General features: G+C 38.7%; 1 protein-coding gene across 2 annotated transcripts in view; it reads left to right on the top strand.

Annotated features, from left to right (window-relative positions):
* The window catches only part of chchd3a (coiled-coil-helix-coiled-coil-helix domain containing 3a), a 76,993-nt gene that overhangs the window by 42,747 nt on the left and 16,576 nt on the right, over positions 1-17,670 (top strand). For both annotated transcript variants that reach the window (XM_031726627.2, XM_039601576.1), the window contains exons 6-7: positions 2,682-2,765; positions 11,418-11,488. In XM_031726627.2, the coding sequence (XP_031582487.2) occupies positions 2,682-2,765; positions 11,418-11,488 (155 nt within the window). The remainder of the gene's footprint in view (positions 1-2,681; positions 2,766-11,417; positions 11,489-17,670) is intronic.

Below are 17,670 nucleotides of genomic sequence, written 5' to 3'. Positions count from 1 at the left end.
TCACATGACTCTATGTATGCACAAGTCTGTGTCTATGCTAGTGAGAAAGAAGATTGAGAGGACGGAGTGTGAGTATTCAGGCAGAACAGTGTGGCAGCCAGTCACTCCTAGTCTCTGAATACTAAAACTCCCCAAATGTCACTTTGAAGAAGTTCATGAATGAATCAGTATGTTTTTTTTTTGCTCAGTCTTTCACTTTTTCTTTCTCTTGTTTCTTTTCAATGCTTCTTTTATTCAGGAGATTGGAAGGAAGGTAAGTCTAGAAGTCTTTACCCTCACCCTAAAGTGACACCTCTCTCTCACATGATCATGTGAAGAATTTCTTTTTCTTTGTAGCTCATATGACATGTTTGATTTGTCTTTCCACCAACAATTATTGATGCAGATCTCTTACTCCAAAAAGAACTCTAGATGACTACTTCCTAGCAAAGTTATTTGTTCTAAAAGCATGTTATACATCTTAAAAATGGTATCTTATTTACTAGATATAACATCCACTTGAAACTGGTCTATTAATTTTAATTCATCACAGTTTCTAGCTGGCTGTTAACATATCTATCAGTTTTGGCAAGTTAATGATGATAAGTAATTCCATTAATCAAAATAGGTGGTCCAGATAGTTGTGTTGTACTTTCTTTTATGGTCAATAAAAATGCCATCAGTATTTATCATTTTGCTTGAGTCACCGGTTCACATTCTTTTTTTCCTCTCTCTAAGAACTGATATATCAGGTCTTATCTTTTTCTATATATAACATAGAACTTGAGCCAACTGTTTAATGAAGGTCACAGTAGAATGGAGGACAGTGAAGATAGGTCGGCTGTGTAAATATATATGCCAGATCGTGATGCCTGTTTGCAGTGAAAACTGATTTTATCTCCTTGGTGTGATAGTATTTTAGCCAGAGACTTAACACAAGAGGACAAAGAAACACCTACAGTACCTGGCAAGGCTTTATAAGTCGTATTCATATGTGCACACAGATGTGTTTCTTTTAGACATTAAGCATATATGCACAAATCACCATTACCTCTATTGGTGCACACGTTGTGAAATCAGATGAATCCATATTCAACACTGATAATAACAAAGGGAAAATATGTTTTTAGATGTTCTTTGCAAATCTATACAATACATGAAATATTTCACAAAAGTATCCAGGCATTAGTTTAGTACATTTTATCAGGCCCTTTGTAAAAATGACTGAGATTATTCTTGGTTCAGTGTCTGCAGGCTTTGCACGCCTGAATTTGGCCAACAAATTTAGCTGTGTAATTCATTAACACTTCTTGGGAGTTCCTCTTAGCTCTGCCAGTTTGTGTATTACATGTCTGTGAATTGCCATCTTCTAGTTTCTCTGAAAATATTCACTAGGGTTTAAATGAGGTCTTTTGCCCATAGCGTGGTGCTGCCACCTCCATGCTTCACTGAAAAGGTGGTAGTAAGTTGGCAGGCGCATGTTGTTCCCTGGTTCTGACCAAAGAGACTTTTTGTCTCATCAAACCACAGAATCCTTTTCCTTCCCTCTAAGAGTTTTTTTCCAGTTAACACTTTTTCAAACTCAAAGTAGGGAGTATTTTACTCAAAAATGGCTTTCATGTAGCCACTCAACCATAATATGGTAGATGAAATGGTTGTCCTTCTGGCAGGTTACATGTCTTTGAAGTTCTATTGGAATAATGAAACCCTATTCTTCCAAAAAAAATAGTCTCCCATTTGGTATTTTGAATAAGGTGGTGAAATGTACTGTCAAACAAACCAATCAAGCCAGTCAAAATCTCCCATGGGTATTCAGTTGTGTTGAGATCTGATGACTGTGAAGCCAATGCATTTGATTCACCGGGAAGTGACTGCTCCTATCAGGATAGAAATATTTTATCATAGGATGAAGTTGATCTCTTGGAACAATTTTGAAAAGTTTCATAGTGAACTCAAGTAATGTCACTGCAGGGATTTTAGGGTTTTTTTTAAACTTTAAATTTCCACATATTTCTGTGTCCAGTTTGCAGTAATTATTATGATAAGTAGGATGTACTCAACTGTAATTGGTCTTGAATCCATCTTGAATTCTTTCATCATCTATGTTTGTGAGTACAGTGCACAAAATGTGTTGAGCAGGGTCAAACATAAGGCCTGAGGGCTAGAATCAGCCTGGCGATGACTCCATTCTGGCTCACTAAATGGCTTTGGAAGTATGAAGGAGGGCATATAGTTTTGGACCTCTAACTGCAATTCTTTTTAAGGTTTTACAGCTTTTCCTCCTAAAGACCTCTTCAACAGTCATTCATACTACGCCAAACTAGTTAAGTAATAGATAAACAATTAAATGGCAGGAAAGTCCCTTTTTCTACCATAGAAATTTAGGTTTTTAGACAAAGCAAAGTTTTCATCAATCAACAAAAACTATGTTTTATAAATCCAGGACAATCTGGGCGGTGATCTATTTATCTTATTTTATTAAGATGCACCTCTTTCTATATTAAGATAGATTATATGTACAAAAACAACCCCCAAAAAACCCAACAACAAAAACAAGAGCCTGTGTTGTCTTTATATTCACACTATAAACACTAAGTTCTCATTATGGGTGCCTTTAATGTGTTTGTTTGTTTGCTTGTCTCACGTGTGTGGTTTTTTCGAACCGGCCGTGCTCAGCACCTAATTTTTGTCCTTCTCTTTAGGCCAAGCAGGTGGAGGCCAAGGAAGCAGATCTAAAGAAGCAGGATGCTTTTTACAGAGAGCAAGTGGCCCGGCTGGAGGAGAGGGTAAGAAGTAATTTGCAGTTTACACCAACTTGAAATATGGGCATAGTTGGCATGTACGATCGCTCACACAACTAGATGTACGATTGATCTTACGCTAATTATTTATTTTTAAAGTATCACTTTTAATGAGTTTGACTTTTACAACCTTTCCCTGAGCTAAATTTTCAGTTGAAATTGGAGAAACACACTTATTTATCCAGCTTGTTTTTCTGTCAAGGTTTCCTAAGTTTAAATTTAAAAAGTTTACAATATGATGGGGCAATTTTTCTTTTGAAAATGGTGATTAAATCCAAAACTCAAGAACATTCACATAACTCTAAGAATAATTTAAGAATGTGAATAAAGTAAAAAATAAGGAGGTGGATAATAGAGTAGCATGAAAGGTAACAGAAAATACAACTTTCTATTTCACAACACAAAGCAAAGTCACAATGAAATATTGCATTGCATGCTCACCAGGTGAGTTGGTGTCATTACTGTTTTCAAGAACCTGCGCCATAATTTGCTGCAATAGTTTCTCCTGGGTAAAAGTTTACATACTTACATCATTGAGCGGAACAGTCAGTCACTAACACACTGCAGTGCATACAGAAACACACATACCAGTGTACGCATAAATAAGGGCACGCATGTTCGAACTCTGAATTCGACCATTATACACAGTGGGCCTGGTCCCTGCTGGGCTCAGCCAAAGCGGTCACATTTATTTTTCCTCTTCATCCCACTGCCCCACTGTTTTTGTCATCATCCTTGAACTTAAACTCTGCATGCGTTCCCCAGTGTGGTGTGTATTGCTGTCCTTCGTTCTCTTGTTGGCTGCCTCGCTGTAATTGTCTTGCTGCCCCTTTTTGGCTCTCACTTTAACTTTCAACCTCTATGCCTGGGCCAGACAGATAAAGGGTTAAATCTAATTCATCCCGGCATGTGTCCTCCCGTTTCTCGAAAATGACACTACCCTGATGTTCCTTGTAAACTAGTGTCCTATGGATTGGGACATGGGTCAGCTGCCGTGTTTGGCGCACTTCAAATGGCAGCTCCATGCTGGTCCCAGTGAGAGATGCCTGCAAGGCAGGGGACCAGGGTCAAATGCCCTGTTAGAGTGTGCTAAAAAGAGTACCTTCATGTGGCTCTCAAATCATAAGTATATCTCAGGAAGGGTATAATGCCCTATTTAGTGTGCTTAAATTGACACCTTCATGCTGGGAAGGAGTTTTCTCCCCTTTGAAGGGTTAAAAAGTCAAATGGCCTCTACGGTGGAAGCCAAATGGAAATTTTACACAACTGTGAAGGCGCTAAGGTGATGCTGTTCTTAAAGCCAGACATGAATACAAGAAATATAACATGAAATTGTTTTTTCTTGGTTAACAGGCACAAATGTCTTTGCAAATAGCAGAGTAGTTGTTATAATTCATTGCTATAATGCATTATGATTGAAGAAAGGTTGCTAATGTTTATGCAGTTTGTAAATTTATTGATCAGTTGTCAAGAAACCAGTAAGATTACAGTGTTAGTTGTATAATTCTGAAAGCTATTTAGCTCCTTGTGCATTATTATATCAGTGCACAGGGAGACAGTAGTGCATCATATAGAAAGGGGGCAAATGTGAGTTCAGGTGTAAGAAGTGATGCGTCCCAACTAACACAGCTGTTATCAACTCTCGACACTGGTCATCCATCAACCATGTTGGCCTCTGGTCAATATTCCTTAGATCAACGTGTCAACAAATCACTTTTGCGGCCCCAAGAGAAACAGAGGAATCAAAAGGAGGCAGAAGACAGAGTGGAAAGACACCAAGGAAACACATAATGCATGGAAGCCAGAAAGAGAAAAATTGAAATGAAAGTGATTCTTAGTTTTCTTAAGAATCTTAATTAGTGTATAATAATGAGTATTTCCTCTAAATGTTAAAGGACAAGTATGATAAAGGTAAAACGACCACTACAAGCTGTGAGTGGAGCATAAACGTGGAAGCTGAGTGGGAGAAATGGGAAGCCTGGATAGCAGGAAGGGTCAATGAAAACTAAGAAAGTGATATATTTACAAAATGTATTTTTATTAAAAAATTATTTTGCCTTATTGCACATGGAGGCAATTTACAACATAAGTAGATGTTATGTGTGTATTTTGTGTCCTATTGTATGATCTTGTACTCCTTTGTGTAACTGGCATATCACATGTTGTCTTACTGTGTATCAAGCGGCTTGGAGCTCCATAGGGGTTGTAGTTTGTTTGGACTGTGTTAACAATGCTCTTTTTTTTTTCTTGTTCTGGCCTCAGTGCCCCATTTGGCACTGAATCTAGCCGCCCTTCATTCCCTGTGCTCTTCAACCAGTGTGAGCCAAAATCACTTTTGGCATGTTCTTTTCCTGTGCACTCATTGTATTTTGTGCTTGCTTAATAGTGTCCACTCCAGATGAAGGCTTATAATATGTATACACAGTACAAAGAGCAAATTTGAGGAAAGAAACAGAACAGGGTCACAAAGAAATAGCAACCAGGAATATGTAGCTTAGAAACAAGCAAAGAGATATTTAATTCAATTAAGTGTAAAACTGCTGAACAACCAAAGCATTGTATTCATAAATAGTTCATATTGTTTCCGTTTATTATATATAATTGGTTTAAGTTTTTCTTGTGCCATACACAGAGCAACAAGGATGCATTGTAGGCAAGGAACACTAGAGTCAGTATTGCTAGACAAAGGTTGCGTTTGCCCTGTGATATGTCTGCTTAGAGTTGCAGTTAAATTCCCAAATTTCTCAAGTTTCAATTGGTTACATTTGGGAATTTTCTGCTTTTATCATTATAAATTATTAAACATTGATCATCTTTGAATTGGAGGTTGTTTGTAGGATAAAATAAGATATTTAAAAATGCTACCCTGGAATTTAAGTTCATTGCCATTTGTCTGTATTTACTTAAAACAACTGAACATGCACTATAGAAGATGGAGATGAAGGGTATGACTATGGAAAACAGCAATGATTGGCCCCATTTACAATCTAAATTCAAAAATATGTTTAAAGAAAACAGTTTACTATTGCGTTAGGAGAGAATTATCACTACACACAAAAATAAGTGTGTAACGATGTAAATAATATATTTTTCTTAATTATTATTATTTATTACACCTCATCCGTAAAAGGCTGAATGGGTATTGACGTCACCCCACCTGGTGGCGTAGACAAGCAAGTCTGTGCATGTGATAACTCGAGGAGACAGGATTTTCAAATCGATACCGAAGGTGTATCTACTAAAAATCTCGGATGAGTTTGAATCCCATTGACCTTGACTTCAAGGTCAGAGGTCAAGTTTTCTGAAAACCTTGTGAATGCGATAACTCAAGAGTGAGGTGAGAAAAATTGTGTAATTTGTGTATAAAAAGGTAAATGTCCGTTGTGTTTTGAATCTTCTGCCATAAGTATGGACATTCAGAAAGGCTGTGTATGCAAAGTTTGGAGTTTCCAATCTGCAAACACCGTAGCTGTGAAAGCCCAATGCTTTTTTTTTAAACACTTTTCTACAGAGAGTGCATAAAAATTAGTTTTCACTTGGAATATACTGCTTGCTCACCATTATCTTCCATCACATTTTTCACGCCCCCTTCTGTCTCCTCTCAATTCCTTGCTTACCTCTGGATTCCCCCAGCATCTCGAACACCAGGAGAAAGAGGCAGAGGAACTGAGAGAGAGAGAGAGAATATAAGTCTGATATATATTACATGTCTGTTCCAATCTAACATAGCCATTCATCAGAGAGGCTTCCAGTGACAGGCCATCACCAGGCTCCCAGACAGCTCAGCCTGCTGCCTCCGATGCTGCCGCTCATTGGGGCCAGAGCTACCAAATAGCCCCTGAAAACAATATCTATATATTTATTACATTTTCACTCAATACCTGCCTCGCTGTAAAACAATCTCATATTTAACAATCAACTTGCCAATGTTTCTTTTTCTCTTTTATCCCTACCATATCTTGTTGCAGCCCCCCCCCCCATCACATCTGTCTCTATATCTCTCATTTTTGAGTCTTTTTTTCCCTTTCGAGTGGTGCTTTTTTCCCCTCCATGCTTCAATTTCATCTTTTTCAGAAAAGATTTTTTTTCTTCTCTTCTTTTTTTTTCTTTTCGCCTTGTATATCAATGAAATTGGATTTTTCTGCTCTCCCATGGAGGACAATCACAGCAGCAATTGCCATCTCATAGCAAAGTTCCACCGCACTGTGAAAGGAAGAAATACAGGAGAAAGAGCATTAAAAAAATGTAATGGCTTCTATCTCTATATCTGTGTCTCTGCCTCTGACTTGCTAGCTTCATCTCTCCCTCTGCCTGTCATTTCCTGCTCTTTCTTTGTACTCTTTCTGCAGGCTGCAGCAAAAACTACTGTATTCCTGCTGATTGTCAGCAATAGAAATATTAAAATAAAGGTAGTGTTTTTGTTATTATTATAGTTTTGTAGTAATAAAATGTTTTAAATTTTGGGTGGTTCCGCCCCCCTTCTTCTTCACTATGAAGCCATCTGTGGCTCTGTTATAAAACTGAAAATAGAGTGATCTGGAGGCATGACGGTGCATTTCAGTGTTGTTTATCACCATTTGCTTCTTCAGCAGCGTGACAGGAGTCTTAGGAATTTTACCAGAAGTTTCTTCAAAGAACAAATGAAGAGATAAGAATTTACAATAACAAAGTGGTGCATCCTTTTTATGTAGAAAAACAAGACAAAAAACAAAAATATAGCCATCCATCTGTTGCTTTTCACAGGATGAAATAATTTATGGGTACAGGCTTTGAATTTTTAGCTTGTATTTTTCAGTTTTATTTATTTGTTTTGTTTTATTCATTTATTTTAATTTTTTAATTGGAGACATTTCTATTTTTCTGTCCTAATCAGGTGTTAAAATGAAAGGTCAACTCTAGACGCATTTTGTTTAGTCATAAGAGACGCTAGCTTGGAGCTAGCCTGTAGTCTTTTGCAGCATAACTAACTTAAAGAATTAAAACCTGTTAAATAGCTGACAGGAACTTAATAAATAGTTTGATGTAGTATTTTTTTCCCAAAGTGAAATTATTTTGAAAGTTGAGTTTTACAAAAGTTATATGAACTTACAAAAGTTATATGAACTTTTGTAAAAGGTTAGCTTAGGACAAAGGCTAACATTTAGCTGAAACGGGAAAGCTAGCTCTTTGAGTTTGCAACCTGTAACCAGCAGATTCAAGAAATATGGAACTCAGTCAAAAACAAATGTTCTTGTTGCAAAAAAATCAGATTATTTTTCAGACAAAAGTGCATCACAACTTCATGGTGCGTTTAGAAAGGAGGGAAACTAAATATTTCTATCAAATTTCACAAATTTTGTTTGTTTGTGAGAGAACAGGAATAGCTCTTGTTGTAATTGTCTCCTCTGAGTATTACCAACCGGTATCGCTGTTGAGCCCCATCCAAAAGTTAATGTAGGCCACCCAGATGTAGTCAGATGTTTAAAAAAAAATCCCTACAGGGAAAGTTGTGACTCTGGGAGCTCAAACAAATATGCAGGCCTCCCAAAAACGGATTGATTCTGCTGTGGCAAAGGCCTCTGACAAAAAACAAAATTATACTTTATGTGCTGTTTTCCTCCAGTCTCTCTCTTACCTCTGGGTTTTGCATGTTGATGAAGTAGATGAAAAAGAAAACACTGGACTGCACACATTCCTGCTGTTTTAATTGTGCTGCTCAGTTTAGTGGACATGTTGGGTAGATTTTGTTACCTCTTACCAAAAATAGAAGTTAAGAGCTTATTGTGTTTATAACAAAGATGAACATTTGTGTTTATCTGTGCATCCATATGCTATTATATTGCCATAGCCCTTGAAAGATAATAGTAAAATGCTTAGTCATTTCTGTGTAAAAAATCATTTACCAGCCCGCTTGCTCTACTTATGAGTCACACAGCGGAAGTCTAATTTTCTTTAGCTCTGCAGAATCATAATGTTAGCCATGGTGGGGTTTCTTCCCATTTCGGCCCTCCTGCTCAGCAACAGATAAGAGAAAGAAGCCATCAGTACAAGGAGTTATTTGTTTTATTCATTAAGAACTGGAAGCCTTTTCTCTAAATTGACCTAGAGCCTGTGTTGGGGGTGCCGCTTCTATCTTCTCCATATCGTTGCAGTGCATTAGCGGTAATGACTTAATTTGTCTTCGACATCCCCCCCACCAGCATTTTGTTTTGCTCCAGATGAGCTAAAAACCTTTTGGAACGCAAATAGAGTAAATGGGATGAAAACAAACAGAAACACTATTTTATTCAAGAGGTGTTAGATATTTGATTTCATGGGGAGGCGATGCACTGCATCAGGCCTGTGTAGCTATTCTGTTGAGCCAGTGACGAAGCATGCTAAACAGCAGACAGCGATTTAAAAAAAAAAAAGATTGTGCTTTGCAGCTCCTAAAATGTTGATCAAGGGAGGAATGTTTTCATCCAAACTGAGCAGGGCCTCACTTTTGTGGGCTAATGAAAGGTCAGGGCTATTCTCTGAATCAGTTGGGACAACAGCAGGACATCACAATTTGAGACCACTCAGTAATCACACAAATTACACTCCTCTCTACCTGGTCGTGAGCGAGTGACTGAGGTTCTTTTTTTCTTTTTTTTTGGATATGTCTGTCAGTGTTTACTAGCTGCCAGGGTACATTTAGACACTTATGGCAGTGCGTCCTCATGTTCCCATGGTGTGTGTTAGTGTCTTGTTTGTGTAGGTGTGCGCAGGAGAGCATTCACATTGTTTGTGTGTGTACATGTTTTGAAAGTGTTCCTGCAATCATTGACACACATGGCCTTTTGTACTCTCAGGTGGATTAGTGTGTTGATTAGAGCCAGCTCTGCCATTTAGGCAGGTATTATTACCTTATACTTAGTATTCTAGACAGAACCCCGAATCTGGCTTGTTCTGTCTCTCTCTTTTCTCTTTCAGTGGCTCAGTCTCAGCACCCAGGAGAAGTCTTATTTCTGCCTCTTTAGCAGCCCCCAAAATCTCTTTTTAGGCTTTTTATCTGTGAATAAGCTTCTGTTTTAAATCCTTTTCCGTAGCTCTTGACAGTTCCTTTGTCTAAACCGAAAACCACTTGATTCAAGGCCAAGAGGGCGCCGATAAAGCACGAGCTTACAAGTTAACTCTTGGCAATTCGGCCATACTCTTTACTGTGCTTTACATACAAAGTAATGTCTGCCTGAGGGACAGCTAGTGTGGGTCGTTTATGTTGTTTTGCATTTTGATCTCAGAAGTATGAGAAAGCATGCATACACAGAGCAGTTTGCAGTGTAAAAGAAAATAAATGTGATGTGCCTTTAATTGATGTGTGTAACTGTACTGAATGTGAAAAGGGAAGTGCTCTAAATCTACTGCAGTTCATCCAAATGAAGAGAACTTAAATTGGTATCAGACCTTTTGTCAGTGTTGTCATGTCTCATCTTCTTTTAGCTCTACAACACATGACTATTGATCTTTTCAGCACCACAGTTCATTCCTATTGATCTCTTCTGAACTATGATGAATGTCTTCCCTGCTTGGGGATGAAGTTAGAGCAGATGGCACCAAGAGGCTTAAATTTGTCACATTTATGTTTATGCAAGATGATTGAAGGGTTTGGTAAATGTAATGGTGATTGGTTAGCTGTTCACTTATGCGCTTTTGCACAAATCTGCGGCACGCTTAAGATTTTTCCCTCTGAATGATTATTTTTGCACGCCATTTGCTAAGGATGATAGGTTATTACAGTTTGAGAGACTTTTATGGCAGTGCTGCATCTTAGAGCATGTGTGTAGATTGTTCAGCTAAACATGAACCCAATAGTTAATGGCAAAAAATGTCAAATCTGTGGAAGGTAATCATTTTGTGAATGACAGTTTTATAATGAAAGTATTCGTGCAAGTATTACTATTTTTTTTCACATGGAGTCCTTCACAGAAAGACATTTATATCGGTTGACATTACCCTCAATCAAGCCTCACACAACACAAGCTATCTGTCACACTTTACAACCTCTCACAATTTGATTATAAATGTGCATAGCAGCCACTCAGGGCTGACAAGACAGATCTTCCTGGGTTGTATAAATGGTCTAGTAGCTAGGTTATATGGCTGTGTTTGAGGAGGTAATTTAGGTTGAGTGGTCCTGCTATGGGTTCATTTGCTATGGGTCACCGGGGGATTACAACCACTGGTCTGTACATTGTTGACAAGCGACCCCGTGGCCTTACAGGATTGCTTTCTGTTATTACAGCACTCTTAACTGTCAGGATAAGCACAAGCACACATACAGTGAAGCAACCATGTTTTGCGTGTGCAGGAAAAGCGCACCTCAAAAAAATTTTTTTGTCTTTGCAGTATTCAATACTGCAAATGTGTACTGGTTACTATATGTTACTGATTGCAAAGTAAGCATTTATGTTGTGGACACTAAACCAAACGGTGATCTTAAAATGCATCTCCATTAGGTTTTAATGAAGTCTGAGATGTGAGGCCAGAGCTGTGTGGACCAGATCTGTAAAGAAAAATTGCTCTATTCATATGTTTCCTTTTGCCTAATTAGCCTTATCCGATTATTTTAATAAAGTGCTAAGAATCACATTTTAATGCATTCCTCCCGCTCACTGACTTTCTCCTCTGTCTCTGCAGAGTTCTCAGTTCTACAAGGTCACCACTGAGAATTTCCACAAAGCTGCAGACCAAGTGAATGCCAAATTCAGGTAAGTGCAGACACAGACAGTCTAAGGTAGATAAATAACTTAAAATAAAACACAACTGATAATTGTGAGAAGACTGTGTGCTATTCTCTATAAAAATTTGATATGATAACACTCTACAAGCAGAGCCTTCTTTTTGCAGTTGACTAAGGGAATAAAAAGCTAACTGCAAAACAGCCTGTCTTTGTCATGTCTTCCTCCCCGAACCCCAACCGGTCACAGCAGATGGCGCCCCTCCCTCAGCCTAGTTCTGCTGGAGGTTTCTTCCTGTTAAAAGGGAGTTCTTTCTTTCCACTGTCACCAAAGCGCTTGCTCATAGTGGGTCATATGATTGTTAGGGTTTTCTCTCTAATATTGTAGAGTTTTTACCTTACAATATAAAGCACCTTGAGGCAACTGTTGTTGTGATTTGGGTCTATAAAAGTAAAATTAAATTAAATTGAACTGCAAGTTATGGGGAACTGTGGAAGTGAAGACAGGAAGGGAAGGAGTGAGAAAACCTTCTGATAATGCTGCTGAGTAGAAAGGCAAAGGAAAACTCTCCTGTAACTGCAGAGGGAGCTTTAACTACAGGAGTGGTGCTGCATGGTTTCAATTTTTCCCAAACGAGTCTATATTAGAAACAGTCTGGAAAAATGATCAACATCCTCATCAGAAAACAGTGTCTGAAATTTGCACAGCAACACCTGGATAAGTCAGATTCAGTTGGATAGATGATAGTTCAGTTTGAGTCTGTTTGAAAATAAAGGAAATGTATTTGTTTCTACGAACCTTGAAATATTTGCACAGGTAAAAGTAAAATAACAGAAAGAAGCAGCGCAGTGCATTCACTTTTAAGGAAAGGCTGTTTTTTATTATCTCTTTGCTGAAGGTATTGTGTTTATTTATTTCCATGCAAAATTGCCCAAACTCCTGCACGTAACTATAAATCTCATACCAGCTGGGTTTTTTTCTCTCATTTTAATGATGCCTTTTAATAAAGCCTATTGTTGTATATGATAGGTACTTATTTGATGGTCTTTATAGACTTTGTGCTATCAAAACTGATATATTCAGTGACGATTAGAGGTCCACGTGGACCAGTGAATATGCAATTGAATTATTCTACCCATTTCCTAACCCACATCTTTCAATCTGAACAATATTAGCTTGCCCTATTAGCTGAAGCCGATGTAGTTCACTGATACGCCTGATCATGTGCTGGTGATAGTAGGATTTGCTCTCTCGACGTTCCAGTGTCCCCATTTATTTCATGTCTTCTTTTACAAAATACTTTGGACTAGCTTAGATTTTTGCATGTCTTTTTATCCTAAATACAATGCATAATATGAGTGCAAACAAGGAGCATGCGTGTGATCCTTATGGTTAACCTTAATAAGCGATAGAACAGCCACACCTAAAGTGACCGAGGAGGTAATATTAAACATCCAAGCTGTCATGGATGAACAAATCCAGCACGTATATGTAACTCAAGAAGATGCAGAATCATTCCCGTCCGTGATCCATCTGTCTTCTTAATAACAGGCTATTATCCTCCATAGTAATGTTGTGAAAGTGGATGAGGAGCCTGTAGGAGGTGGGGCAAGAATGGGCCCTGGCTCTAGGCTCACCTCTAGGGAGGCTTGGCTGATTGTGTTAGCTTGTCATTAGCCTGCGCTAACACTGGGATCATTGTCTCCCTCTGAAATGCTGGAAACTGATTAGCCTAGCCCACCAGGGGTTTAGCGCTAGACTCGTGGAAGCTGGAGCTGAGACTTCCCAAATCACATTAAAGAAAAAAAAATACAGTGGAATAACATTAGTGCAAAATGGCAGTGCTAACTGCAAGCGAATGCTGGGCTAATGTGCGGGTAGTCATGTGGCACGGGTCTTTGCACGGAAGACACTGATTGGTGGATTTGATTATAGGAGGTGCATTAGCAGGGTTGTGACTGGATTTCAATAGTGGATAGTCAGAGTGTGTGTGTGTGTGTGTGTGTGTGTGTGTGTGTTAATGAAATGGCGGGAAGGTCTGGTGTTACAAGACAGGAGCAGGGATGCATTGAGGAGATCGGAGCAGAGGTTTAATTGGATTTAACAGGGAGTGTTTGGCCCATCCTTGTTTATGTGTGTAAGTTCATGCATCACGGTGTATGTTTGTATGGTCTCATATGATGAACAGCTTCTGTGAGCACAATGTGTGTGTCTTTCCTCAAAGCTTATGACAGACCCCGCAGAGATAAGATGCTATCTGTGGCCTCTATTGAGTAATAAAAGGAAATATTTTTTGTCTCACTGAGGCTTTTGATTTCCTCGGAGCTGAAAATGCCCCCTTGAGATAAAGAAAAAAAATAGAGCCAGCGCCTTATCCATACTTGGTAGAATTATCATTTGATATGTTAATATGGGATTGTATGAAGTGTGGGAGATGACATCTTTCTTAGAATGTCTTTATTTCCCCACTTTAGCTTATGTCAGTGCCACTAAGTATTGGGTCTTTTATTAGACTGCAATTTATATTAATAGAGGAGACTTGTGAAACTAGATGTTGATGACTGCCAAGGGTTATAACAGCTTAATGCATGTCTTTGGAAGAATTAATTATGACTTTGTCTGGTTGGAGTTTACTTATTGCTTTGTGACACTGGGATTGGAACAAGACAGCTAAATCAGGTTTCAATTGTGGATTGGATTTGAGGGAGGGGGGGGTGTTTCAGGCCACAGCTATGCAGCATCTGTCCATATGCAGATTATTTGGGTTTACTTTAACAGGTGGGAAATAATTACTTTGGTTTGAGGCTAGATTGGTAGTACAGGTGATTTCCATTTGTCCATGATCAGATATTCTTGGCAGCAACAAAAAAAGAAAAAAAGATTGAATTCAATTACACTGAGATGAAAATTTCATTCCCGTGTTTCCTTTTTAACTGTGCGCCAGAGTACAGATGTTCCATTCATTGCAGTGGTACACCGTGGTCATTTTCCTTGGCGATGTTGAAAGAAATAAATTAAAGTGTGAGAGGTAGGCATTCGGGGTAGGGAATGGTGTGTGTGCGTGCAAATATGAAGCTGTGTTTATGTGTGCTTGTTTTTGTGTATGTGTACGGTACAGCTGTTCCCCGCCGTGCTCCCGCAGAATTCCCGCCAGAGAATTCTCTGAATGATGGAGCTCTCCCAACCGGAACGCTACTACATCACTGTGACCTCATTACATCCACACACATACAATCACACACGCACATATCTGTATATAGAACGATATGGGTATATCTGCAGTTGGCAAAAGAGGGCTTTGGAATTGAACTAAAGTTTTTACTCGTAAATATGAACTCATATTTAACTCACTTATAAACAAATATTCTTAGATAAAAGGGAAGTTTACTGCCAACTTGGATTCAGAAGCTCCAGTCAAGGAGCACACTAAAGGAGGTGCCACTCCCTATAAATAAAGACATTAGAAGCCTTGTTACTGACAAACTCACCTCTTCTTAAAAATGATTGGTTTTAGAATCTGCACAGGATCCTAGAGGAAACCTTATGAAGACGCACACAGCTAGAAAGGCTGCAGAAGCATCTGTGAGTGTTCACCAATCCACAATAGACCAATTTGGAGTGGATGTCACGGTTATGTCACTGCAGTCTCGTAGGCAGCTACAGGAAACATCTGATTGATGATATTGCTGCTGGAGATTCTACGCGTTATTAATTTCGAGAATTAAATTGGTTTCCCCAAAGAAACAGTAACTTGAGTTTTATGTATTTTTTTTTGTCAAAATGCATTTGTTAAGAATATTTGTGTTTTATAAAAGGATCAGACCATATTTCCTTTCAATAAATCAGATCAGACATCCTGGTAATTCCAAAGGGTATGCCAGCTTTTCTTTTCTTTTCTTTTTTCCTTTTTTTTTTTTTTTGCAGTAGTATTTTCTGTCAGACTTTTTCGCATTATTTTGCACATAAAAGCGGAGCAATACTCATGCACTTCTACATCACTTAAGATTTTTTTTCCCCTAAACATGAAAAATATCATCTGAGGCGAGTATGATCAAATACAACTAAAACAGCAAATTGGCCCCTGCAGTGTCTGAAATCATACATGAATCATAAGCTGCAGGGGATCAACACCTAAACGAAAGATATTTGGTGTACACCTCTTCTGAATTAATGCAAAAGTGCATAACACACAACAAGACAAATAATGTAATCACACAGCATTTTAGAGACAAACGTACGCGTAGGATCGAAGCTTTTATTCTCCTTGACACTGACTCCAGATAAGAGTTCCCAGTTGCCTGTAAAAAAGGAGGCTATCTTTCTGTGCTTCTGATTTATATGCTGCCACATTCACCACCAGTTGTTTATCAAAGTCCGATGCATTATCTGACTGCCCAGCTCTGAATGTGTGACCTTTACTGTGCTACATGTATGTAAGGGTTTCTGTATGTGAAGATTAATGCGTCTGAAACTGCTCACATTACACACGCGTGCATGGGGGACATCTGACCGGTAGTCTGTGTTTGTTGGTTAAAGCAATCCAGCGGAGGCTTTAGTTTGAAATGTAAGATGACAGGCATTAAGAAAAATGTTAGATGTGTGATGAAAGAACGATGGCGTGGCCCTAAGCCTCCTGTCAGAGCTAACCTTTGGCGGGGCTTTGAACTGCTTTGTTGAAGCTGGTCACTCTGTGTTTGTCCAGGGTCCCTGCGGAATTGAGATGGGGCTGGGGTATCTCCGAATGGTGAATAGTTGATCTGACATGGCTGTGTGTACTATAAGGAACTGAGACCGCTGTTACTAATCTTCTCCATCCCCTGCCTGAAATCTCTAAATCTTGGACTCCAAGTTTTGGGCCTTGATGGTGGCATTTGTCAAAGATCAGAGAAGGAAATATATTTCCACACATTTTTTTCTTTTTTGGTTCATAGCTGAACATATGTGTGTTGTCTATGCCTGGGATGTTTGTTTTTCCCATATAATTGTATTCTTCCACTTCACTGTCACTCCTCTCTTCCCTAAGGCTACACGCTCGCTCCCTTTGTCTTTTGTTTATTTTTTTAGTTCTTTTGAATAAACCTTCTTTTAAAAAAAAAATTTAATCCAGTTGACAATAACAGCAGCTGCTGTCCTCACTTCGTCTTTCCACACACGCAAAGGTGGAATGAGGAGGAGTGAAGTAAAACTTGTTGAATACAAATGACTCGCTGTTTTCCTGCACAACACCGGTGTACTGTACTGCCTCGGTCAAGAAGACCAGATATGACAGCCCATCTTCTCCTCCGGGTAATGTGTGGGAACGTCGAACCCACTTATCCCTCTTTCAGCAGCGTATTACAAATGAGGACTGTTTCTCATCAGTGAAAAACGGTCCTCATTTAATTTGTGTTTTCCCTAGATTTAAAAATTATATGATTTTCTCTTGTAATAGTGGTTGTGGACACAAAACTGAGAAGTTCCATGCAACCTAATGCAATCCAATAAAACAGTCCTGCAACAAGCCATTGCAGGACTATTGCGTTGTGCCTTTTCTTTATCTAACCGAAGAGAAGAAATCCAGGGGGTTTCCTAAAAATTCACCCTGCTGCTTCAAAATGTAAATAAGGCGCAGAGCCAGGTAGAGGCTTTCCATTTTCTCTGCAGTGCTTTTTTTTGTTTAAGGAAATAATACTGATGTCCCAGAATTAATTAAGCAATAATTTATGGATATTTAATTGTGCCAAGCGGCACATTTAATTACTAAAAATGACAGGAATTAATTTAGCTGACAAATAATTTCAAAGTGCTTTGGCTGTAGTCATAGATGTGTTTTTTCTGTAAAGTAGCCTGTGAGGTAAGAGAGTTTTGACCCCTCTGTCAGGTAAGGGTGAACCACCATTCTGTAGCTAGGCAACCCGGGCGCAAGGACAAGATGGTGGTCAGCTGAGGAGACAGAAGTCAATAACTGCTTTAAAAGCTCTTCTTTGGGCCTTAAGAGCTTCGCTTTGCTAGCTGTAAAAAGCACACACAATTTAAAAGACCTGTGTGGGCGCACGAATGGACAGACGATGCACATACACACTTTTTAGTAGCTTATTTAGTGACTGTGCTGTACTGAAAGTGGTTGGCAAACCCACTCAGTACTTTCATTGCCTTTCAGTGTATTTTCATGTACTTTAAGACATATAGACTTTAATGAAGGAAAAGAAATGAACTGATATACAGCATTTATA

This window comes from Oreochromis aureus, linkage group 17, assembly GCF_013358895.1.
Source record: "Oreochromis aureus strain Israel breed Guangdong linkage group 17, ZZ_aureus, whole genome shotgun sequence".
NCBI classification, from domain to species: Eukaryota; Metazoa; Chordata; class Actinopteri; order Cichliformes; family Cichlidae; genus Oreochromis; species Oreochromis aureus.
Note: the sequence above shows the minus strand (reverse complement) of the source record. Positions and strands in the feature narration are given on the sequence as shown.